This window comes from Diadema antillarum, unplaced genomic scaffold, assembly GCF_040938485.1.
Source record: "Diadema antillarum isolate AM-2024a unplaced genomic scaffold, OU_Dant_1.0 scf00000205, whole genome shotgun sequence".
Lineage (NCBI taxonomy): Eukaryota > Metazoa > Echinodermata > Echinoidea > Diadematoida > Diadematidae > Diadema > Diadema antillarum.
The window spans coordinates 2,289,602-2,316,132 of record NW_027271094.1 but is presented as its reverse complement, the minus strand read 5'-3'; the positions used below and the strand labels follow the sequence as shown (position 1 = coordinate 2,316,132).

The following is a 26,531-nucleotide window of genomic DNA, read 5'->3' as shown; positions in this document are numbered from 1 at the left end:
GACTCATGTCATGCTAGATTCAACGTCATCTTTTAGGTGTTAAAAAGCTTTATTTCAAAACTAGAGTCTTTGCTTGTCTTGTTTATAACAGAATTATGTGCAAATCTTTATATTCTAAACTTCATTGTGTTTGTATTACGGCATTATTTTTCCAGAGAGAAAGTGGAAGTAAATGCTAATTCAATCCAGTCATTATCCTTCATTGTGTTTGTATTACGGCATTATTTTTCCAGAGAGAAAGTGGAAGTAAATGCTAATTCAATCCAGTCATTATTATTGTCGCTCTACTTATTATGCATTCATGTATTTGTCTTTCTTTTTTCAGACAAGAAGCACACAATTTCTCCAATTGAATGTGAAGCTTCTCAACAAATAAGTCAGCAGACAAGACCAGTAGCTAACTTCAACCCAACAGCTATAACCCTGTATATCCGTTCGAACTCTTGTGGTCGGCATTGCCGCTGTACTTTTCAACCCTCACAGGAGCTCTCTTTAAAAAAAAAGAAGATAGATAGATAGAAAAAGTTATAGACGTTTAATGCAGTTTCGTTGCCACGGGTTACCCCAGATTTAAAGTTGCCGAGGGGATTAGTAACCTAATCGAATACGCCTCTGGATTAAGATGTCCTTCCATATCAGACCCACCCTCGATTCTCTACGGGGAGGACTTTGCAAGTCACGTGACAAAGCCGGCCAGTCCCATGTCGTGACAGCGGGGGGGGGGGGGGGGGGGGGGATGTCTTAAAGTAGTAATCGCATGATTATAATTAAGCTGACATCGCAGCTGTTGTAATCGTTGCTATGGTTATTCTTGTTTTGACACTGTAGTTTTTCTCTGGTCGCAACTTTGACTGTTTATTTTATTTTCATGACAATCAGAGAAAGTGACCATTAAGCGATCTGCATTAAAAACAGATGTATCATCGACCTTTTTTTTATTACAGTTTTTAACAAATCTCGAGTGAAGGCACACATGAGTATAAGCCCCAATGGAAAACACTTCACAGACACGCCAGTTCATTCTCCTCTTTTTTTTTCTCATTCCATCAACTCCTGACGAGCTCTTTACACACTAGTAATACAAAAGTTGCGAAGAATCTGGCACCGTTAAGTAAACAATTGTTTTAATTCTCCATTGTCTATACACAAGGGTACCTAATACATTGCACATCTCTTTTTCATTCTTCTTTAATTTATACATTAAGTATAATAGTCGCAAATCATTCAGTAATATAAAGTGTAGGATTACATCAGCAGATACCGTAGATCTCTTATTCGTTTTAAGAAAACCCTGGGTTTCTTACTTCTTTGTTCTTTACAGAATTCTTACAGAATACTGTATGACTTGGCCAGAAGTCTTAGGAAAGCCTTTTTGGAACAGATGTAATCATATCTAATTTTTGGGTATATGAGCATACGTGTTTCAACGTGAAGTACAATCAGTCATTTTGTAGGGTCTATGTCTAACTTTTCTTGTGGTAGATGTAAAATTTGAAACATATAAAACACTAAAATATTAGAGAAAATTATATATTTGGTAATTGTCTGTGCCATCATAGATACTTCGATCACTCTCATGATACTGAGAATGAATCTGCTATAGTTTTTCAGACACAGTCTCAAGTTGAGGGAGGCCGGGAAACATTGATAAACCAAAGGAAAAGAAAATAATGTACAGAATCGCTAATGAAAGATGGTAGCGAATAAAACGAATAGAAAGACTGTTGGTTTAGCGTGAGTGTTCGTGACGTCATGCTATGACCTATGACCTGTTGTAGAACACGGCGAGAAGACTGGTGAGTAAGGCGAAAAGAACACTGAAGGAGGACGACGAAATCGATGTGGCGGCACCGTGACCTTCCTTGGTTCCTGAAGGCGGGAATGAAGATGAACGATGAAATTACGTAATCATTTATTTCTTGAATCTTTACATCTTGAATGAAAGACATTGTCCGCTGCTAGAGATTATTACTATTCTTGCTGATTCTGTTCTCTTTATATAAAAGGTGTTCGAGTTTGTTTGCTTGCTTGCTTTCAGCTTTTATCAAAAAAGTATTTACTTCGTTGTCATTTACATTTTAGCTCAACAAATCTCTCTGTTTGTCTGTCTGTCTCTCCCACACTCTAGATACACGTATATATATTCATCATAATGTATTATTATAAACATAAACAGCAATAACTTAATCATTAAAACTTAAAACGTATGTCTTACAAATCCCCGCCATAAAAACAAAAACAAAAAAGCAAATGGACAGGACATTCTATATATTTTCTCTTGTTCTCCAAATCTAATGGCTTGAATTTTATATGCTATATTCAAATTGAAAACAATCAACTTTGTGGCCACGTTCCTCATCTTCCCTATCACTTCCATGGATTCGATGCGACGAGATACTTTTCTACCATTCCTTACCAAGAGTTTTGAGCAACATCCAGTAGGGCACATCGATGACCTCGTACATGGCGATCGTCCCGCTGGTGCGTCCAGTGACGAGAAGCATCGGCTTCCGGCTGGACGACTTTTCAGGAGGGATGAATCTGAAATAATGATAAAAAAGTGGGATGGATAATATGAGCAAATACAATGAAAGTGTCAAAGGCTGAAAATATTTAATACAGCTTGCATGACAATCATGTGAAAGATGGCCAGAATGCCCTTGAACACCCTCGCATCTTTAACTCGGCCATTGTTTTGTTTTTTGTTGTTGTTTTTGTTGTTGTTTTACGCACAGTACCGATGGCACTTTGGGAAGGCAATTTTCGGAGGTTTAACGACGAGCATGAGACGGAGTGATTTTCATCGTGACCTCGCGCAAAGCGCATTACCATGGGTATGCTTCTGACTATCAAAGCTGGAGTATTTCTTTCGTTGTGATAACAGGCCTTAACGTAATGTTAACGTCTCTTACACTTCCAACGATGATAACGAAATGATAAAAGAATAAAACCAGACAAATAATCTCTTTCAACGACCACATCAAATATCTAATTATGACTCTCTGAGCTATTTCATGATCGTTTTCTTACCGTAATTCTTACTTAAGGAAAGAGTTATATAAGGTATGTATGTAAGATATATAATATAATTTAGTTTCATATAATATAATTTAGTTTTATAATGTATTTCCTGTCTTTTACGGTCATTGTTTACGATAGATTTCATTTATGCTAGTATTGAGCAAATAATGAAATGACATCAATATTTAACAGATATCAGCTCATAGCAATAAAACCTGGGCTCTGTTTCATAAAGCTGTTCGTAATGTTACGCATGACTTTACGAACGACTGCAATATGAAGTGCCAATATGTGTTCCCATTTCTTTCCCTTACGTTTTAACAAAGTATAGACTGTATGTCAATATTTCATCTACATTGGGGCAGAAATCACTCTCAACTGAAAAAGTGCGTTAAAATGCAAGAATAATCATTATCATCTGCAAATTTCGACTTTAGCTATTAAAATACACAATGATTAGGAAACCCAGTTCGCTTGTCATATTTAAGTCGTTCGTAAAGTCGTGCGTAATCATTTCACGAAAAGCTTTTTGAAACTGGGCCCATTTTGGTTTGACCGATAACCATAATAGGCTGTTGGACTACAGCAACAAACAGGAAGAGCTTGATAACTCTGGCTCGATTTGACAGACGAGGATATTTGGTGGTGTTAGTGGGTTATTTCTGACATTCAAGCCATGGATGTCAGCCAGAGATCATTGCACTAAAATAGCACTCTCAGCTGGTCCAAAATGGCCGCCGCACTGAGATCGAGGGAAAGCATGAGTCAGGATTTGCAAAACAACGCCTGTAACAGGATGTTGGGTCCAATTAACAGCGACCATATTATGACATCACATGAACCGCAAAATTTCACAGATTATCGTTAAAAAAACGTAAAAAAAAACAACAACAATCACCCTGTGCGTGCAATGGCCCTTGATCAATATTATGAACATTCTCGGAGAATGCTGATTGATGGCCTTTGACTTTTATACAAAACACTGAAAACACTCTTCATTTGGAAGCTTATAGACAGCTTACAGCAGGTTCATGATATTGGAGTGTAAGCAAGACAAGTCGATTAACATGCTCTACTCCTGTCGTAGTTTATTACAACATACCTTTCACACGCAAGAAGCAATTGAGGCAAATGAATTTGCACAATGACTTGTGATATGCTCTATGCCACTGTGTTGTCAATGAATAATAATAACATAATTGGCACGCGGAAAACCTAAACGTCCTAGAGTAAATTACTCACTATCATTGGCAATATTAGTCGTTATTTGGTAACACTGATTAACATGCATCAGAAGGAAATGCAGCAAACTTACGTAAGAGATTCGGGTGAGAGGTCGCCGGTCTCCCTCCGGTTGTAAAGGGCCTGGAATGTGCCGTCGATGTAACCGTCACGGTAGATGGACTCGTAGACGGGCGTGCTGTTGCCAGGGGCGACGGAGAATATGGCGAGAGCGCTGACGCCGTCGATGCCGACGAAAATGAGTTTTCTTCCTTGCACGTCACCGATGGCGAGCGACTCGCATTCGGGTCCCTGGTGAGAGGTACACGAGAAAAATTATTAGAAAATGATGGTAATCTAAGCAAAAGTAGCAACTCGGACAACAATCATAATTATCAGCATCATCGTCATAATTGTCGCCATCATCACCATTATTATCATCAACAGCAGTTTCATTGTCATCATCACCACCATCATCATATCATGACGATATATATCGTCACCACCATCACCATCAGCAACAGAATCATTATGAGCATCATCATAATCATCATGGTCATCATTACCATCATCACCATCATCACCATCACCATCATCATTATCACCATCATCACCATCAGTAGCAGCATCAATATTAGCATCATCATCATCATCATCATCATCACCATGGCCATCATAATCAACATCATCATCACCATTATCACCATAAGCAGCAGCAGCATTATGAGCATCATCATCATCATTATCATTATCATCGTCATCATCATCATAATCAACGCCACCACCACCACCATTATCCTCCTCCTCCTCATCATCATCATCATCATCATCAACATCATCATCATTATCATCATCATCGCAATACTACCACTGCAAACTCGCATTATCTCCATCATCTAGTCCCCCCTTGCGTCTCTGCAAAGTACTAGTGACTAACCCTCTCTCCAGATAGTTTGTCCATAGTGCTCTTGGGCCCTGCCCTCCTCGGGTTGCCAGCCATGGCTTTGCCATTGAAGACCTTGGGGAAAAATTTAAGGATCTCTTTCTCGATAATGTCTGCGCTGTCCCAGGCCAAGGTCATGGTGTTGTTCATGGGGTCAACCTTGTAAGCGGAAATGCCACGGCCGCCAAACATGAACACCTGATCGAACATTTCCGGGTCGTTAGGGGTGTTACCGTCGACCAAACTGAAACGCGACATAGCTGAAAAAAGGAAGTCAGACATAATTATTTAGCACCATGGGCTAGATAAGCAGGTGTAATCTCATCTAAGCACAGACATTGCAGTAAGGAATGGACATTATAGGATGTGTTACAGAAAACTGCTCCACAGCCATGTCTCAGGAAGTTTTCCGGGAAGTACATTGGTATTCTTCTTCTTGAAATTAACTTATAAAAGTTAAGAGCTAATGTTGCAAGGTTATGTCCATTAACCAACTGACTTTGTCATTCGAAAGTGATTGGATATGGTTTTTGGTATGTGAGAATGAAACTAATTCAGGGAAATAGTAAGGCCAGAGAAATTGGTGTACGTTCTTCTCGCTCCTTCCCTTGATGTGTATCTTTTGGTTGTAATATTTACAATGATATTGTATTTCAAGGTTTCGAGACTATGGAGGCGCACGAAGAGTTAAAATTTAACAAAATAATCATTTGATTCGCATTCCATGAGGTGACATTAACATACGGTAATAAGTGCGTCGCTGTCACGGCGTAATTGAAAAGTGACATTGATTAACAATGATGATAATGATAGGACAATGTGCCCATAAGGTGGCAGTTAAAGAGACAAAGCGCAAATCACGTGACTGTCACGTGATCATACTCACCTAGCCTCTCTTCCAGCAGCATGTCTGCACGAGTCTCTTGAGGGACGTTCTGCGTCATTAGTTCTGCAAAGGGGAAAAGAAGACACATGAATGTTGCTTGATCGATCAGATATCATTAAAGGACAAGTTCACCTTCATAAACGTAAGGATTGAGAGAATGCAACAATATTAGTAGAACACATCAGTGAAAGTTTGAGGAAAATTGGATAATCGATGCAAAAGTTATGAATTTTTAAAATTTTTGTGTTGGAACCGCTGGATGAGGAGACTACTACAGCTTGTGAGTCATATGCGTACAACAGTATAAAGAAAATGTAAAAGAAAATTCAACATATTTTCACTTTTTTCGCATAATAAAAGAGCTCTTGACTTGCCTCTTTCTAAAGGCAGGGGGAATAATATTGCCCATAACATTTGTTGGTAACGAGTCAGGGGAATGTGTACTTTTTTCAAAAGATGGAATTTTGTGAAATTCTCTTTATATTTTCCTTATATTGTTGTACGCAAGTTATTCATACACTGCAGTAGTCTTCTCATCCAGCGGTTGCTGCACAAACATTTTAAAAATTCATAACTTTTGAACGGATTGTCTGATTTTCCTCAAACTTTCAATGATGTGTTCTACTAATATTGCTACATTCTCTCAATCCTTATGTTTATAAAGGTGAACTTGTCCTTTAACTCATATTGGACTTTGTCCAAACGTTATTTTGGGCGTAATCATTTATGTTTGTGTATGTATTGATTATGCGTATGTATGTACACATACAAGTGCGGCGGTTTGTGCAATGAAGCAGATATTGATTAGTTTGATTAAGTTGATCAGGATAACTTTTCTGTGTTATGAAATAAATGCAGAATCTTATGTCACTTTTACATGGTATGATTTGTATGAAATATTTTATTGTATGTTAAAAAAGAATGTGATTAAGCAGCACAAGTAAGAAAAATGCAGCTGCTTACTTTCGTTAATGTTAGTTTCATCGTGAAAAATGAGACTGATATTGAATGAAATTCAAATAAAGAATATCGCATGCTGGCAAGTGACAAGCACAGCTACTATGGATTTTGTTCAACTTACGCAAAGTATAAGAGCCTCGTGTTAATACGACTTAATGATTATTCCATCACTAAACAGGTGCATGCAGTTGGTGACGGTGTGCTTAATTTTTCTTTAAGTCATGGGTGTTACAAAATTTGTACCGATACCATGTAGAATGAGGTTGTTGTAGGGAAGTCGGAGGTAGAAAATTGTGTGTATAATTGCGCGTGTGCGTGCTTGCTTGTATGTCTTACCATCAACAGCGAATTCCTCCCCAAGTTCCGTCTCCTCAAAATCGGCACCGCCGGGGCAAGCGCTGGGTGGGCACTCAATCATCATGGGTACAGCGCCCTCATTTGCCGTCACGACGTACATGTCTCCATTGGCGTCGGTGTAAGTCTCGATGGCGTCGGGCATGGGGAAACTGTTGACGTCATAGGTGTCAAGTTTGGGGCCTGCACGGTAGGGTGTAACGACATAGGAAGTAATCATGATAAACAGTATGAGCTACAGATTTTAAAATGCAAGAAATGATATGTCCTCTCTATCAACTTGAGACAATTGGGGATATGGTAATGGTGATCAATATGCTAAACATTCCCTCGAGAACGGCGAGAACATGCTTGCCGAAACGTCGGGATTGGGTAGGTCCTTTTCAGGGCCACTCACATACTCCAGAATGAATACGTGGTGCACCGTGAAGCCTTCTACCACCAAATTAAGACAATTGAGATTGAATGCGCAGAAAGAAACAAAAGAATTAAAATTAAATCAGGTGATAGTTCAAACAGTATCGTTAAACATGATTAAAGTTATTCTAAATCTTGTTATGTAACGAATGTAGTATCATTGCATTTTTCCCTTTTTGATAGGAACTTTGTAAATGGCGTTTACCTGTTTTTCTTTTTTCATTCAAACTTTTTATACATTACAACTGCACCCACGTTCAGCAGTACCAACTGAAATCACGAGTGGGTATGATTTTACCTCTGCCATTAAAGCTGAATTATTGGCAAACAATCTGCCTATGAAAATACTACTTGTGTCTTTAAACAGTGGTTTGAGTGAGTTTAGGCTGTTTTCGGAGTTTGTTTATTTTTTTTTCCAGAATGGACATTTTTATTAAACATTGCCATTGAACATATTGCACTGAGATCTACTGTAGCTGTAGTTCGTACTTATTTGTTTGCTTGCTTTTTCCCTGTTTTTTCTCCATTTACCATATCACCAGTACCATATCTATCATAATCACTAGTTTAGATATTTGCTAAAACAGGCGAAAAAAGGAGATTTCGCTAGTAAAATTATTCCGACGGCTTGTTATTCCTGAGGTTAGTGTTTCCGAAAACGACTTCAAGGTTCTTATAACTCCGAAGGCTCGTTAGTACTCACTTTTTTCTTTTCCCTTTTTCGAATTATTTCAATTCAGTTCAATTCAATTCAACTCAATTCAATGCAATTAAATTCAATTAAGTTCAATTCAATTCTATTCAATTCAATTCATTCAATTCAATTCAATATTTTGTTTATGTACCTGATTTCAGTTTCGGAATTTCAAAACCTTCCGAATAAGGGACATCACCTGAAAAAAAAAAGGAATAACACTGACTAAAAGTCATTAAAAGACAAACCAACGTACCTCCGTCTCCGGGGCTGGCATCCATCTGCAGGTTCTCCCACCTCTTGACCCCCATTGGGTAGATGTCGATGACCTGGTTCGTTGTGAGGTCGATGGCCGCGACGGCGTTGTTTTCCTAGAAAATAATGACATCGGTAAGAAGAGGAAATAAAGAACTGACTCCCTTGGATCCACCATTTTGAAAAGGCACTGGCAGTGTATAAAAGATGTTTTGGGGTTTTTTTTATGGCACAGAGTGAAAATCGGGTATATGTTCCATGTGTCACTGCACGCAGATTCAGTTGCATACTATCCATGCTGTTGTGTGACATGAAAATGCTTTTCTTGGTACGCAGGAGCACCGTATGCTGTAAAGAAAGGGCAACATTTCCACGGACGCATATATTATGATCGTCTACTTTGGCTACAGTGAAAAGTAGTCATTGATCTATACAGTAAACAGACAATACAGCGATTCTATTCCAAAAGCGATTGCATCAAGAATATTATGAAACCTTCAATGTTCATGAATATGTTTTTACCCGATAGTAATACCCATGGCAATTACTTTATGCAAAATAGATGAGTTGTTGATGTCGTTGTTTCTCAAGTCGTACAAACATTATCTTCTCTGAAACCCTTTTTTTTCCTTACTTTAGTTAAAGGGAGAGTATTTAATCATTTAATTCGCATTTGGTTCATCGCCATTACTTTCCATTACAATTCATCTTGATCATAGTCCCTTGATTGAGCCAACAGGGTCATAATACGTGCTATAGTAATGACATGATCAGTGATTCTAGAACATTTCGACTTTAAGCCAATGGGAAATTTCTGTAGCTATGACGTCATTCTTTTTAATGTGCTTTGCAAATTAGAACAGTGAAACTGTTTTGCGAATTGTTCGTTCCATTTCCTTTCTTTTACAAGACATGAATGTATTAAGGTGTATGGATCATCACTATATTACTTTGCAATTATGAATATGAGGGCTGTCTTCATAAGATGTTGAAGTACTGAGAAGATGGCTTTGATTTTATTGATTATATTTCTGCATTTCTTTTCCATGCATACATGTAACACAAAGTAAAATTGAACAAAGTTATTTGATTAATGTTTGAGTCTAACAGTTGATGCAGGTAACTGATTAATTAAAAACTACAACATTTTTCCAGGATAATACAAAGATACTTTTAATTAGAGTCATCTATGCTTTACACTACAACAGGTTGTTGAAATAGCTTTTGATGATGGTGGTGGTAATTATCTTTATGACAAACCTGATCTCCAAAGCCAGTTGAGCTTTAAATGAAATATTGTTCGGTACGTTTTTAAGGGGCCACTGAGAGGGAATTTACCTGCAAACTGATGAACGCTGTCTGCTCCCGTTGGTCGAGGGTAATGTGTTTGGGCTCGAGACTGCGTGAGAAGGTGTGTGGTCCGGGGTCGCCCATCTGGCCCGTGTACGGCTGGCGAACATGGCGTGAAATATACCTCTGGGCTCTGTGAATTAGACAAAAACAATTAGTAAAGTGTTCGAGGGGAAGCACCTGTGTGTTACATGTTCATGTTGCATACACAAACTTGGACAAGAGAGTCCCTTTCAAGAAAAAAACATTACTCGAGTTAGGCTAACCAAACCAGCAACTCCAATGAAATATCAAACTTAGTCTCGTGCTCCAGTAAGTTGTCTGAATTCAATGAATCAGTGGGTTCTCACTTTGTACAGCCTGCTTTCATACATACAGCATACGACTTGATCACATTATGAAAGACCTATTCACAAATGCATCTTGTTTCCTTTCGCAAGCAGAGACAGAGGTTATTAGTGCACATTTCTTTCACAACATCATATAATACCAATTACCAGTCAAATTAAACTAGAATTTGCTACTTCAGATATTAGAAATGAAATCAAAGCATCGCAGTTATATGCTTCATGACTCAATGTTCCTTACAGTCCGTGTGAATAGTGTATACCACATACACGACATAGAAGACTTATTGTATGCCTTCAAAATCCTATAGCAACCCCAGCTCCCCCACCCCACACCGTGAATCAAGCCAACATTTGCATGCGAGACTGCCTATAGGAGCAAAGCCAACGTACACCGCGTTGAATTGTGTGAAGTTGACCTCGTTGACGACGAAGCTCAATGTGTTTGTGCCGGTGCAGACTGTGCCGGGAAGAGGAGTGGTCGGGAGCATGGGGTACTCGGGGTTGGTTCCGAATCCACCGGTGCCGCCGAATCCGCCAGTACCACCAAATCCTCCCTGTCCACCTTAACGCCAAATGCGAGGGATAAAATTCTTTTTTTATCACAATGATTGGATTTTACAGAGGATAATGTCTCAAATAAATGACTTAGTAACGTTTTAAGACATTCATAATGCACCAAAAATAGGTATCATTATGTATCTCATAATGATTATGTTTTTTCTTGCAATTTGTTATTTTTCACAAACATGCGGGGGGGGGGGAATACATGAAAATAACAGAAAACTAATAATGAAAGATCACATCAACTCAGATACGGTGGTTATCATCGCAAAAAAAGGCCTGCTGAAATGTAAAGAAGAATGGTTTACTTTAGTTTATTTCTCCTATATCTTTCTCCAGCCGCTCTAACAAGAAAATGTGAGAATGCGGACACAATAGAATTTATTACTGGAGTAGTTGTATTCGTAATATTATTCACTATGGTGACCACTGAGAAGTCAGGTATTATACACATACCTCAATCCATTTCTACATCAGATGTGTTTTAATATAGAGACGAATCTACGACGTGAGATGTACTCAACCTATATTGCACTAGAATATATACGACCAGGCAACTTCTCAGCGATCGAGTACATCGACAGATGACATGAAAGAGGTAGATGAAGACAAATCAACGTTGTATCACATCGCTACTTTTATACTTCATCATATAGTGTTGCAAGATTGCATCACACATTATAACCAAATTAATGATTGTTTGAGCGTTGAGAGGACCACAAAGCTTTCGTCGAGGTACACACCACGTGCTTGCGTTTTGTGTTGATTTCTTACCGGTTCCGGCGCCACCTGCACCACCCGCACCTCCAGCGCCGCCGGCGCCACCGGCCCCGCCTGCTCCACCTGCTCCACCAGCTCCGCCGGCTCCACCGGCTCCTCCTGCCCCACCTGCTCCAGTGCCCGGGGTGGGGTTGACTGGCGGCTCCTGCGGAGGGAAGGGCGGGAACCCGGGAGTGGTCTGCACACCGAACGTGGTGTTCACGATCTGCTGATTCGGGGCATTAGACACAGAGCCTGCGTCCAAAGAGAGGGGGAGTAACGGGTGTAGACTTGAATAATAATCGCAGAATGAGTGGTGACTCTATAAAGAGTAATTCCAAATGTTGCCTTTCAACTGGCCTTCTACTTTACTGATATATCATCCTTTAAACCATTCCTGTTATGAAACTGATAACCTTGGAAGGTCACCCCCAATACGTAAAAGACTAGTTTAACAACATTTGAGGGCTTTTACTTGAGGATTACATGAGAACTATAGAGTAAGGAGGTTGAAGAAAATCAATACGGAATAGTATGAGAAACAAAACCATTATATTGACCGTATAATTTCAAGGATATTTTAGTCGATTACAAGTAGGTCTTCATTATAGCTATATCATTCTGATAAATAAAGATATTTATGTCATCGAAATAGATACCAGTAAAGCAAAAGTATAACCTTCATCTCAAACAGTCGAATTCAAGGGCGATGGTAAAACTTGTCAAGAATCATGATTTCCAAACAAATATTTACGTCCGGACACACGCTAGCAGCCCTACAGGTGAGCTTCTTCGCTTCCAACACGATACCCGCGTCCTGATAACTCACCTGCCAGTCGTATAGTAGTCACCGTTCCCTCCGGGTTCTCCCACGCCTGCGTGTTCGAGTTCGCGCCCATCGAACCCTTGTTGGCGACAATGATGAGACTGCAGCCCTGTGCAAATCGGACAGCGATCGGCATGGCACCGACTGTGGGGACGGAACGAGATCCATACATTTTAGGTCAACAACGAAAAAAGTCACCAAACATTGCTTCATTGTTAGAAAACATCAGCCATAAGTTGGTTTAATGATTTGCTCCTTCATTTAACATGGAGAAATCCGATATATATAGGCATGGGAGATGTGAAAACGAAGACTTTTGAATGGTTGACCCTTGTGTGGATCAGCATTACTATAAAGGTTTAGAAGTATGCGTGTGCGTATTTTTCGTGTTGTATACTGCATACATTATTTCAAGAAGAGAAGGAGGGAAAGGAGCTAATTGTAACTCAATTTACTTGAGGATTCATATCTTGACTGGAAAAAAGTGACGTAAACAATGAAAATCTTTGTTGCTTTCATACAATTAAGCATTGAATTACACTACGAACTAAGTATGTTAATAGTCACCCGGTTTGTGTTGCATGTTCAACCAAAACTCTTCGATCGATGCACAGTTAATAAAATACTACGGGCTCTTTTTGGTTGTTCTGGTTTTTGTATTTCGTCTCTATACTAACCTTGAACGCTGCATAGTTCTTTGAAGACTTTGGTTGCAGGGTTGTACTTCTCGAAGATCTTGAGCATGCCCGGCTCCGTCTTCTGGGTGCCAGGCTGGAGATAAGCCACCAAATCGCCACATTCGGCGATATCAGCTACCGGTCGCTCCGCGGGAACCTTGTCGACGATTTTCGGCTGGACAACTTCGGAAAAGTCGACAAGGTGAAGGAACTTCCTGCCTGAAAGCATATGGAAATACATAAAGATATAGCACACCGTTAGTAATCTCGAAGAAACTCAATACATTACACTAATTGGTTCTTTTTGGCACGTCCATTAGCACAGTGATTAAAAACTTGAAAATCTGATAAATCCGAACAATTAACGTTATTACACAGCTGTAAACTTGTTTATTTGGTTGGTTGATTGGCTGGTTTTTGTTTATTTGTTTGTTTGTTTGTTTGTTTGTTTGTTTGTTTGTTTGTTTGTTTGTTTGTTTGTTCGTTTGGGTTTTTTTTTCAACGTTTACACTGCGAGGTTCATATAACACGACTTTTTTTCTTCAGACCGAAGCAACACTACTCCTTTGGTGCTTAGTGACAACGAGCACATGCCAGCTCGCCACCAAATTAGCTCATTCATTGCCAAGGACAACCTATTTGTGCGCGCTGTCAATAACAATCCTCATTTTCTATTTTTAATTGGAAACATTGTTTCATGAAATACATTGCAACCATAGAGACCTGCAGCGCTTGTATAGTTACCACAGCATCAGCAAGGCAATAGATTGACAGCTGCGAACATGACAGCCGCCCCCATCGCAATGGCTATTATGGTAACTTACGACTATTGCCATAATGGTATGTGAAACGTTGGCCACTATAGTTATAGTCGAGATCTGTCAGCACGTGGCTATGATCTCATAGATTTCGACTCGCCCAAAAGTAGTTCAGTTACAGCCAGACTTAGAATAGCTACACCTCTCTTTCAGCGCATCCCATAGGTATTCTGATCTCATCACAAAAAGGCTACCCTTAAAGAAAGGCGGCGGAAACAGGAAACGTTCTGAGCTTTGGACAAAGGGCTTGATCACAAATAATAGATACCCGATATGACATTTCATCTTTCCTCAGTAGCAAATTTGAGAGTACGTTTACTTTTTACACATTCCTTCACATACCATTATGAATGCTAAACTGAAGTTAATGTGTCCTTAAATTAAAAAAAAAGGCTTAGGCGAAATTCGATCACGTTTACCCTTCCCTGCAAAGCTGGCACCAGCCGATCTTTGCTACATAGGAAGATGAAGAAAGGCGAAGGAAATGGTGACGTACAAACTGCACGAGACCAAGAAGCAAACGGGAAATTGTTCATCAATGCAGAGCCGTAAATAGGATGGGTCGGCTAAGTCTGGCTCCACGTGAATAAAAAGACGTCGGCAACTATAGAATAAGGCACTACTGCTGCACCCCTCCTTTACCCATCCGTTTGCCACGCGCATTATTCTAACCTTAGAGTACAGTGTCACTCCGTTCTTCAAATCGACTGTTATGAGAAGTCAGTCAAATTGATAGACCTGACCAAAACTCAACCAAGATCGCCCAAATACGATAGAGATTTATAGAAATTCTATAACCTTGATAATTTTATCACCTTACAAGACTCTCACTGTTTTGTCATTAAAAGGGGTAAAATTATTCCCTCTATTAATGAGAATAAGCAAGAGGAAAAAAGAAATGGACGAGGAGTAAAATGAAGACGTGCTTCCACCAATGTCTGGGAGGTTCTCCCTTGCACTCCTCAATGCCACACCCTTCTCCAGCGAAATAGCTGACTGGAGTGAACTAGAACGAATGAAAGTGAGAATATTTGGTGAAATATGACATGAAATAGTACAGTTTGAAACTCTGGAATCCATTCTTTTTTTGTATTGTGGCAATGGTAACATTAGTCACAACCGCATGATTCTGCAAATACTTTGAGTTGATGATGTCACCAGCTCCCACCCCCACTGTTTAAAGATCCCGTTGGATGACTTTCAAAGAATGAATGATTGCTTGATAAAAACATTCAAACATTCAACGTTTACACATTCAAGTTATAGCAAGAGCAGTGGCAATCTCCTTACACCATTCTCAACAACGCCTAACCTACGCGGGTCGTACGCTCCGTAAGAGCATCATTCCAGCATCGGGGGGGGGGGGGGGGGGGGGTATATCTCTCAAGGTGATACGCATATGAAGAAGGTGGGTTAAAACAAGAAAATCACCAACAAAGAACAACAAAAGATGCAGTACTTTGTAGATGGAGACGAAAGGAGAGAGAGAGAGAGAGTGCGTGTGTGTGTGCCATGTCGGACGAATAATCAGTATGAAACTTGGACATCATGAAGAAACATAAAGAATAACATATCATCTGATTATTATGAAAGCAAGTTTGCATGCACTGTGATACTGCCCAGAGCTTCCGAGGAGCTCTGTTGTATCATTGTCGTGTATCGTCATAAAGTAGCTCGTAGCGAATAATCTCCTGGAAATAAGTAATTATTGTTTCTTAATCGCCAACCTCGGTCACAGTCTAGTGACTGCTGCGTGAACTACAAAGTGCTGTGATTTGTCCGGGAAAGTAGAGCCATCAGCCATCGTGGCCTATTGAGAATGGGTCATCCGCCTCAATATTATGTCTACATCACGCGCGCACATTATAATACCTACATCGCCAACTGAATTCATTAATATGAATGGATAAATTCTTTCCGTTGAAGGACTGACACCGTAGACCTCTGAAGAAAGTATCGTGCAAACTTTTTTCAATGCAATGGATATATGAATGATAAAAAGAGATTCAAAAATCTGATAAAAACACGCAGGAGAAGGAATGCACGCACATGAGACTGCGGATCCCTCTTAAGCGTGATGCCTTGTAACAAGGTCAGCCCACATCATTGTCTTACCTCTTTACCCCATCTCTATATCACTCTCATAAAGTCCTAGTGTTATTACGCGTGATACCTGTGCCTTAGAGACAGGGTCGGGATAACTCGCAAGACAACCACTTAAATCTATTGGCCAAGGGGAAACCTGATAAGTCGTGTTTAAAGTTTACCGGAATTCCAGCATCTCATAGGGAGCCTAGTGGGTCGCATACCTTTCGCAATTGATTCTTCGGTATTGTTCTTCATATTTACAACGGTTTACAATATTTTGACGTATCTTAGAAACATATCTTTTGCGCTCAATCTTGTCATGCACGGCTGTAACATTTCTCAGACCAAAATCCAACCCTCCCATCCACCTCCCCCATACCCTCTTTAAGGTGTCCTAGGACTCGTAACTCCGCATGACACACATCCGCTCTTCCCTTGCTCTTTTCGTATGAGAGGCAGATCCCTCCCAGTCTATAATCCATCCCGATTATCATCACTGACGATTAATCGTCTGACAGGCACTGCTCTCGGCAATATTAATGTCCCGTGCTGTTTCTGGCCACTGTAAAGGGACCTCTCCCTCTTTAAACCTCTCTATCTATCTCTTAAACTAAAAGTCGAAAATCACGTCAACATAGTTTTCCTATTTTGTACTCGCTCCCTAAGTCTTAGCTATGTCATCGAAATAGATACCAGTAAAGCAAAAGTATAACCTTCATCTCAAACAGTCGAATTCAAGGGCGATGGTAAAACTTGTCAAGAATCATGATTTCCAAACAAATATTTACGTCCGGACACACGCTAGCAGCCCTACAGGTGAGCTTCTTCGCTTCCAACACGATACCCGCGTCCTGATAACTCACCTGCCAGTCGTATAGTAGTCACCGTTCCCTCCGGGTTCTCCCACGCCTGCGTGTTCGAGTTCGCGCCCATCGAACCCTTGTTGGCGACAATGATGAGACTGCAGCCCTGTGCAAATCGGACAGCGATCGGCATGGCACCGACTGTGGGGACGGAACGAGATCCATACATTTTAGGTCAACAACGAAAAAAGTCACCAAACATTGCTTCATTGTTAGAAAACATCAGCCATAAGTTGGTTTAATGATTTGCTCCTTCATTTAACATGGAGAAATCCGATATATATAGGCATGGGAGATGTGAAAACGAAGACTTTTGAATGGTTGACCCTTGTGTGGATCAGCATTACTATAAAGGTTTAGAAGTATGCGTGTGCGTATTTTTCGTGTTGTATACTGCATACATTATTTCAAGAAGAGAAGGAGGGAAAGGAGCTAATTGTAACTCAATTTACTTGAGGATTCATATCTTGACTGGAAAAAAGTGACGTAAACAATGAAAATCTTTGTTGCTTTCATACAATTAAGCATTGAATTACACTACGAACTAAGTATGTTAATAGTCACCCGGTTTGTGTTGCATGTTCAACCAAAACTCTTCGATCGATGCACAGTTAATAAAATACTACGGGCTCTTTTTGGTTGTTCTGGTTTTTGTATTTCGTCTCTATACTAACCTTGAACGCTGCATAGTTCTTTGAAGACTTTGGTTGCAGGGTTGTACTTCTCGAAGATCTTGAGCATGCCCGGCTCCGTCTTCTGGGTGCCAGGCTGGAGATAAGCCACCAAATCGCCACATTCGGCGATATCAGCTACCGGTCGCTCCGCGGGAACCTTGTCGACGATTTTCGGCTGGACAACTTCGGAAAAGTCGACAAGGTGAAGGAACTTCCTGCCTGAAAGCATATGGAAATACATAAAGATATAGCACACCGTTAGTAATCTCGAAGAAACTCAATACATTACACTAATTGGTTCTTTTTGGCACGTCCATTAGCACAGTGATTAAAAACTTGAAAATCTGATAAATCCGAACAATTAACGTTATTACACAGCTGTAAACTTGTTTATTTGGTTGGTTGATTGGCTGGTTTTTGTTTATTTGTTTGTTTGTTTGTTTGTTTGTTTGTTTGTTTGTTTGTTTGTTTGTTTGTTTGTTCGTTTGGGTTTTTTTTTCAACGTTTACACTGCGAGGTTCATATAACACGACTTTTTTTCTTCAGACCGAAGCAACACTACTCCTTTGGTGCTTAGTGACAACGAGCACATGCCAGCTCGCCACCAAATTAGCTCATTCATTGCCAAGGACAACCTATTTGTGCGCGCTGTCAATAACAATCCTCATTTTCTATTTTTAATTGGAAACATTGTTTCATGAAATACATTGCAACCATAGAGACCTGCAGCGCTTGTATAGTTACCACAGCATCAGCAAGGCAATAGATTGACAGCTGCGAACATGACAGCCGCCCCCATCGCAATGGCTATTATGGTAACTTACGACTATTGCCATAATGGTATGTGAAACGTTGGCCACTATAGTTATAGTCGAGATCTGTCAGCACGTGGCTATGATCTCATAGATTTCGACTCGCCCAAAAGTAGTTCAGTTACAGCCAGACTTAGAATAGCTACACCTCTCTTTCAGCGCATCCCATAGGTATTCTGATCTCATCACAAAAAGGCTACCCTTAAAGAAAGGCGGCGGAAACAGGAAACGTTCTGAGCTTTGGACAAAGGGCTTGATCACAAATAATAGATACCCGATATGACATTTCATCTTTCCTCAGTAGCAAATTTGAGAGTACGTTTACTTTTTACACATTCCTTCACATACCATTATGAATGCTAAACTGAAGTTAATGTGTCCTTAAATTAAAAAAAAAGGCTTAGGCGAAATTCGATCACGTTTACCCTTCCCTGCAAAGCTGGCACCAGCCGATCTTTGCTACATAGGAAGATGAAGAAAGGCGAAGGAAATGGTGACGTACAAACTGCACGAGACCAAGAAGCAAACGGGAAATTGTTCATCAATGCAGAGCCGTAAATAGGATGGGTCGGCTAAGTCTGGCTCCACGTGAATAAAAAGACGTCGGCAACTATAGAATAAGGCACTACTGCTGCACCCCTCCTTTACCCATCCGTTTGCCACGCGCATTATTCTAACCTTAGAGTACAGTGTCACTCCGTTCTTCAAATCGACTGTTATGAGAAGTCAGTCAAATTGATAGACCTGACCAAAACTCAACCAAGATCGCCCAAATACGATAGAGATTTATAGAAATTCTATAACCTTGATAATTTTATCACCTTACAAGACTCTCACTGTTTTGTCATTAAAAGGGGTAAAATTATTCCCTCTATTAATGAGAATAAGCAAGAGGAAAAAAGAAATGGACGAGGAGTAAAATGAAGACGTGCTTCCACCAATGTCTGGGAGGTTCTCCCTTGCACTCCTCAATGCCACACCCTTCTCCAGCGAAATAGCTGACTGGAGTGAACTAGAACGAATGAAAGTGAGAATATTTGGTGAAATATGACATGAAATAGTACAGTTTGAAACTCTGGAATCCATTCTTTTTTTGTATTGTGGCAATGGTAACATTAGTCACAACCGCATGATTCTGCAAATACTTTGAGTTGATGATGTCACCAGCTCCCACCCCCACTGTTTAAAGATCCCGTTGGATGACTTTCAAAGAATGAATGATTGCTTGATAAAAACATTCAAACATTCAACGTTTACACATTCAAGTTATAGCAAGAGCAGTGGCAATCTCCTTACACCATTCTCAACAACGCCTAACCTACGCGGGTCGTACGCTCCGTAAGAGCATCATTCCAGCATCGGGGGGGGGGGGGGGGGGGGGGTATATCTCTCAAGGTGATACGCATATGAAGAAGGTGGGTTAAAACAAGAAAATCACCAACAAAGAACAACAAAAGATGCAGTACTTTGTAGATGGAGACGAAAGGAGAGAGAGAGAGAGAGTGCGTGTGTGTGTGCCATGTCGGACGAATAATCAGTATGAAACTTGGACATCATGAAGAAACATAAAGAATAACATATCATCTGATTATTATGAAAGCAAGTTTGCATGCACTGTGATACTGCCCAGAGCTTCCGAGGAGCTCTGTTGTATCATTGTCGTGTATCGTCATAAAGTAGCTCGTAGCGAATAATCTCCTGGAAATAAGTAATTATTGTTTCTTAATCGCCAACCTCGGTCACAGTCTAGTGACTGCTGCGTGAACTACAAAGTGCTGTGATTTGTCCGGGAAAGTAGAGCCATCAGCCATCGTGGCCTATTGAGAATGGGTCATCCGCCTCAATATTATGTCTACATCACGCGCGCACATTATAATACCTACATCGCCAACTGAATTCATTAATATGAATGGATAAATTCTTTCCGTTGAAGGACTGACACCGTAGACCTCTGAAGAAAGTATCGTGCAAACTTTTTTCAATGCAATGGATATATGAATGATAAAAAGAGATTCAAAAATCTGATAAAAACACGCAGGAGAAGGAATGCACGCACATGAGACTGCGGATCCCTCTTAAGCGTGATGCCTTGTAACAAGGTCAGCCCACATCATTGTCTTACCTCTTTACCCCATCTCTATATCACTCTCATAAAGTCCTAGTGTTATTACGCGTGATACCTGTGCCTTAGAGACAGGGTCGGGATAACTCGCAAGACAACCACTTAAATCTATTGGCCAAGGGGAAACCTGATAAGTCGTGTTTAAAGTTTACCGGAATTCCAGCATCTCATAGGGAGCCTAGTGGGTCGCATACCTTTCGCAATTGATTCTTCCGGTATTGTTCTTCATATTTACAACGGTTTACAATATTTTGACGTATCTTAGAAACATATCTTTTGCGCTCAATCTTGTCATGCACGGCTGTAACATTTCTCAGACCAAAATCCAACCCTCCCCATCCACCTCCCCCATACCCTCTTTAAGGTGTCCTAGGACTCGTAACTCCGCATGACACACATCCGCTCTTCCCTTGCTCTTTTCGTATGAGAGGCAGATCCCTCCCAGTCTATAATCCATCCCGATTATCATCACTGACGATTAATCGTCTGACAGGCACTGCTCTCGGCAATATTAATGTCCCGTGCTGTTTCTGGCCACTGTAAAGGGACCTCTCCCTCTTTAAACCTCTCTATCTATCTCTTAAACTAAAAGTCGAAAATCACGTCAACATAGTTTTCCTATTTTGTACTCGCTCCCTAAGTCTTAGCGAGACAGTCGCAAATTGGACACCCTATTAAGTCTGATAAGGTTTATTCCTGTGGAGCTTTTATACCAGACGATACCTTCATGATGCAGTCACGAGAGACAGAGAGGGATAGGCACAAAGAAAGAGAGGGAGAGAGAAAAGATAAATATAGATAGATAAACAGATAGATAGATAGATAGATATAATACATGGATAGATGGATGGATGAATGGATAGATATATAGACATAATAGATAGATAATAGATAGATAGATAGATAGATTGATTGATGGATAGATGGATGGATAAATAGATGGATTGATAGATAGATGGATGGATAGATAGAGTATAGATAGATACATACATACAAACATACGAAGAGTTTGTTCGCAGAAACCGACAAGTCCATTTTTGAAGATCTTGAAGTACGGTCTCTGTCATAAAGTACAAAATAATACCGTTTAAATGATATATTGGTCACTACTATAAAGGTACATCTTTGAAGTTATGGTCAAAAGAAGCAAAATTTTCTTCTTATTCTCTTTATTTTTCTTGACCTTTAATCGCAAATATCTTCATTTGGCAAATATGGACTTATCGGTTTTTGCGAACAAACTCTTCAATTACATACACATACATACATACATACATACATACATACATGCATACACATACATACATACATACACACATACATACACATACATACAATACATACATACATACATACACGCATACATACATACATACATACATACGTAGTGATAAAGATAGAGAGAGGGGGCGAGAGAGGGGCCGGGTATATACCAATCATGTCCGCGAAATAATACGCACTCTTGAGATTGGAGGGAAAGTCGAGGTCTATCCATTTTACTCCATTGAGTATAATGATGGTCCTCTGCCATGGCGCTGATGTTCCTGAACAATGTATTCAACGTATCTATTACACCTGTTTCATCTAAAATGATAAGCCAGCAGGTAAACCCTCACGTAGGAAGGGATGGTTAACCTTTTCAGAACCATCACCTAAACATGCTATTGACATTGCACGTAAGTGAGCAGCAGCTGGGAATGGAGCTAAACGAGTTAAAACACTGAAGGGTGTGGAAAGTTGTTGCGGTTCCCTGCGTTCTGAATCATGTATGGGAATCTGGGTCGGGATGTATGTCTATAACCAGTCAAATGACAATGGCCCATCCTTGTTGTGCTACAGCAAATTCATTGGCAGCTGACGCATACTGTCAGACTGTTGTGGCTGGAGATGGTTGAATGTGACTTTCCCTGTATTGAGAAAATTATCCCCCCCCTTTTTTTTAATCTCATTTGATATTAGCCTCAGATATGCTGTGCATTATCACATGTGGTCTACTCTCATTCCTTAAAAATGCAGTAGTGTGATTGATTATTGGAACCACGTTTGAATCCGCAAATTAACAGATAACAAAACATTTTTTTCGACTGCAAAACTTACAAACTGCGAACCCAATTGTGTAAATGCACAGATGGCTTTGATCACGTGGCTTTAAAGAAGGAGTGGGGTGGGACCAATGCAATTACGACACGATCATGGCATTGCTACATTAATATTCCCGACGTGTGACGACAGAGAGAGACTGTCTTATGTGGGTGTTCTTGTTCTAGTTGTTGTCTACCATGCATTATACGACGCCGTCAACCTTGGGAGGTGGGTGTATTACTCAGCAGTTTGTGACGGAGGAAGGGTTGGCTATAATAGTCATCTTAGAGGAAACGCAATTGGACTTCCGTCTTTAGGATAGAGAACAGGGATGTATAGTCATAAGAGGAAACGCCCATAAAGTATCCAATGGACCCATTTATCCGACCAATTGTGTTCTGTCATTGCTTTAGCAAGAATTAAAAGTCAAAATTTTAGAAGAACATTAAAAATATGCAACAGCCCCACAAAAAACCCAACAAAAAAAAAACCTATAGAAGAACAACAGATAAAGGCATATTTCTGCAAATGCCCTTGCTAACGTTTCGGCGTTGTTTAGTGAATCAAAATGTGAACGGGTGGTCTGGTATGAGAGGATTTTATCGGCTCGTTTTTTTTCTAACCCCGTTTTCCATTATTCTAATTTTGATTGAATATTTTCAGCAAAATAAAGTTTGATAGGACACAGATCACGAGTCAATTGACGCCAAATCCAGCTGGTATTTTCCAATCCAACAGAATGCATATTTTTGGTATACTCTCTAATTTCTGTTCCAAAACTTGCTAAATATTTTTGTTTGATATCAATGCTGCTGTCCTATTATACCTCCTACATATCTAACGATCAAACAATATAAGCCAACTGACACACATGTGATTACTTTGAAATAATTTATCATTATCATTAATTCATTTACTGTCGCTTTTTATTGGAAAAGCAATGTGGTAACATAAATGAACAAACATTATTAGAGAAGAATACATACAACCTCTATTGAACAAAATCAAGTGTGTTTCTCTTTGGTTCTAAGATTCCTTTAAACCATACGAAAGTAAACATAAAAACAAAAATAAAAGCCCTCAGAAACCACCGAAGAAATTTTGTAAATTGAAGATTCAAGTCTTTTTCTTGGTTTCACTTTTTACTGTTACTTCATTTTACTTTATGTCTCAGATCTCTTTCGGCTATAGGTATAGACGGTACATCTTAAAATGAAATATGAAAATGAAAAAAAAAACAACCGTTATCCTCCAAAATGAACTTTAAAAGATCAATTCGACATTCACATGCACGCTGATTCCATGAATAAAATGTCTACCGATACATAAGCTTGCTCTTTGGGGGAACATCGCGGGTCTCAAACTTTAAGTCCGTGAATCCCAGACGAGATACAGGATTTATTGCGTACGCCCAAGGTGCAAAACTGCCCCCTTTGGCCAGACTGCTTAATTCTTTATTTTGCGTCTTACCTCCAACGTAGGCCAGCTTCTTGTCCACATCGTAGGCGGTCTTCAGGGCGGAGCCGCTGTTGAGCTGATAGAGCGACTTCGTTCCTCCTTGACCGCCGTAGTCGGAGGGCAGGTAGACTCTCGAGATTGGCTTCAGAGAAATCGTGGCATCACTCACGCCCAGGACCAGGCATAGAGCCAGAATTGACGACATTAACGCCATGGTACTGACTCTGTTTTCCCCGAGAATTTAAAAGTCTTTTTAGTTCCCCTTATGATAAGGTGATATTCTTCAGATCCAATCACCTAGAACTGGTCCTGAATCTTTAGTATACAAAGTTTAGATGGCCGCTTATTGTTCCGTCTACTCCCTTCTTCTCTCAGTCGCGGTTTCGAGAAGACGATCATGCGGCATGTCCTGTTCCCGCCACGAGTTAACACCGTAATGATAAAGATCGGCCAACTGATTGTTGATAACACTGCGCTGGATCCGTACACATGCAGCTTCTCACACTTTGTGCGGACCGCGTGTACAGCAGTTTTAGTGGCCTGAGACGATTTAGCACCAGATGATGGTATGAAAATGTGTCAGATCCATGATAAACAGGAACTTGAACAGCTCAGGAGAACTAACGAAGTAGTCTAGAAAATCTAGCCCATTCTCGGTTTTGACTAATTTCTAGATCAAGTATCCTGACATTTTCGTAATGGAGAATTTAGTGTAGATTCTTACAGAACTTGTCCTACGTCGAAATAAATAAACATCGAATTAATCAGAGTTATTTACATCCATGAAGGAACAATTTTTCAATCAGTTGCAATAACAATAACTCGTCATCTAGAATTTCATTAACTTAAAGGAACCGATGTGTTTTGCTTTAACGTTGTTATTGCAGGGAATGACTCGATTCTAATTGTTCAAAATATGATTAACAGGAATGACACACTTTAAAGACCTTATAAAAGTACGATAACATCGTGCAAAACTTAGCTTTCAAAGAGAGAGAGAGAGAGAGAGAGAGAGAGAGAGAGGAGGAGGAGGAGGAGGGGAGAGGGAGCAATAACCAAACATTCTAATCTTGGATGACATAATGTATCCCACTTTCATAAGACTTCTTATAAATGATATCATGCACACATTTTCTGTCATATCAGAATGAAACGAGAAAAAGAAGAAGTATCTAACGAGGTCTCCGGAATTAGACTACTCTAGTTTGCAAGAAGCGTGACGTAGCGTCACACATAACCAATCGGATCTGCGAAGCGGAGCTCCCAATAAGACACAGGATGATACGAATCAAATCTCCTTAATGAGAGAGAAGGGAAACCCAAGATTATGTGCACCCAGGTCACAGAGATGTCGGAGTCACACTCGAGCAAAAATCCTCCCCAAAGACAGCTCAAATATCATTTCGATGACTGTACAAAAATCTTTCAAAGTGGGATCAAAACTATTGCAAACCTGATTGTGAATCACGGCAAACTTTTTTTTTTCGTTACAGTATAATTATTTTGTCTACGTGTATTTGCATGGGTAGATGTTGTTGTTTTTTCTTTTATATGGCATGATCTGAATGTGGCTTATCCGCTCACTAAGTAGCAAACTCACTAATCCCACCCATGTAGACATAATATGAAAGGAGTGAGGCTGCTTATGAATGACATGCGAGCAGAATTTGCAGACTTTCTAAACACTATTCCCCACCTTGGCACTAAATAAGCCTACGTCTCTTTAAAAACGCTTTTTTTTTCCTGGGACACCTTGAATTGAACTCTTGACCTGATTCGTGCCGATATGATGACTAAAAAGGGCTGTACGCTGTATGACTAAGATTGAAAGATGCTGTGGCCGTTTTTACAAGTACGGGAACGGAGTACACCGATGACACAAATATCCAAATACCGATCGACAAAACAGGCCTCCATGTTAATTTTCCTCACAGTGAAGCAAACGCTGACATGACTTTTATATTTTATATTTGAGACCAACATAATGATTGAAAAAGGAGAGACATTTTATAATCGGGAAAGAGGGGTGATAGATTTACATACGGTGTTATAACCAACAACCTGCACAGACCGTCTGACACTATGTCTGAGGGTGAGCAAGATGCGTTCAGTTTCAACCATTCTTTGGGGATGGGGTTTGATGTGTAGCAGTATGTGTATTAAGTAGTGTCATGATTATGATTCGATATAACGCTAGATTAGCGTAAGATTTCAATACATTTCAAAGTGTCTACAGCCTTGTTGTTGCTTTTTTTTGTAAGTACTGCCCTCTCGATGTCAAAATATAACCGCTCATCCGGCACTTATGTTGTTGTCTAGTTGTTTTTGTTGTTTCTTCCT

At 40.0% G+C, this 26,531-nt stretch overlaps 1 protein-coding gene across 1 annotated transcript; it reads right to left on the bottom strand.

Annotated features, from left to right (window-relative positions):
• Nucleotides 1-1,762: 1,762 nt before the first annotated feature.
• On the bottom strand, nt 1,763-24,597 carry LOC139724044 (mesenchyme-specific cell surface glycoprotein-like). Its single transcript, XM_071635242.1, has 13 exons — nt 24,204-24,597; nt 17,718-17,936; nt 17,044-17,184; nt 11,787-12,026; nt 10,842-11,013; nt 10,090-10,234; nt 8,753-8,867; nt 7,368-7,568; nt 6,072-6,134; nt 5,180-5,445; nt 4,337-4,554; nt 2,417-2,541; nt 1,763-1,869 (listed from the first exon to the last, which is right to left on the bottom strand). The coding sequence occupies exons 1-13, from the start codon at nt 24,403-24,405 to the stop codon at nt 1,763-1,765; spliced, it is 2,214 nt and encodes a 737-aa protein (XP_071491343.1). The 5' UTR covers nt 24,406-24,597.
• Nucleotides 24,598-26,531: the final 1,934 nt, after the last annotated feature.

Bases quoted from the DNA above. Each gene is read 5' to 3' on its own strand.
- LOC139724044 (XM_071635242.1), bottom strand. From the start codon at position 24,405: ATGGCGTTAATGTCGTCAATTCTGGCTCTATGCCTGGTCCTGGGCGTG. The intron at 17,937-24,203 runs GTAAGACGCAAA...ATATGCTTTCAG, and splicing joins GAAGCTGGCCTACGTTGGAG to GCAGGAAGTTCCTTCACCTT. The intron at 6,135-7,367 runs GTAAGACATACA...TCCCCTTTGCAG, and splicing joins GGAGGAATTCGCTGTTGATG to AACTAATGACGCAGAACGTC.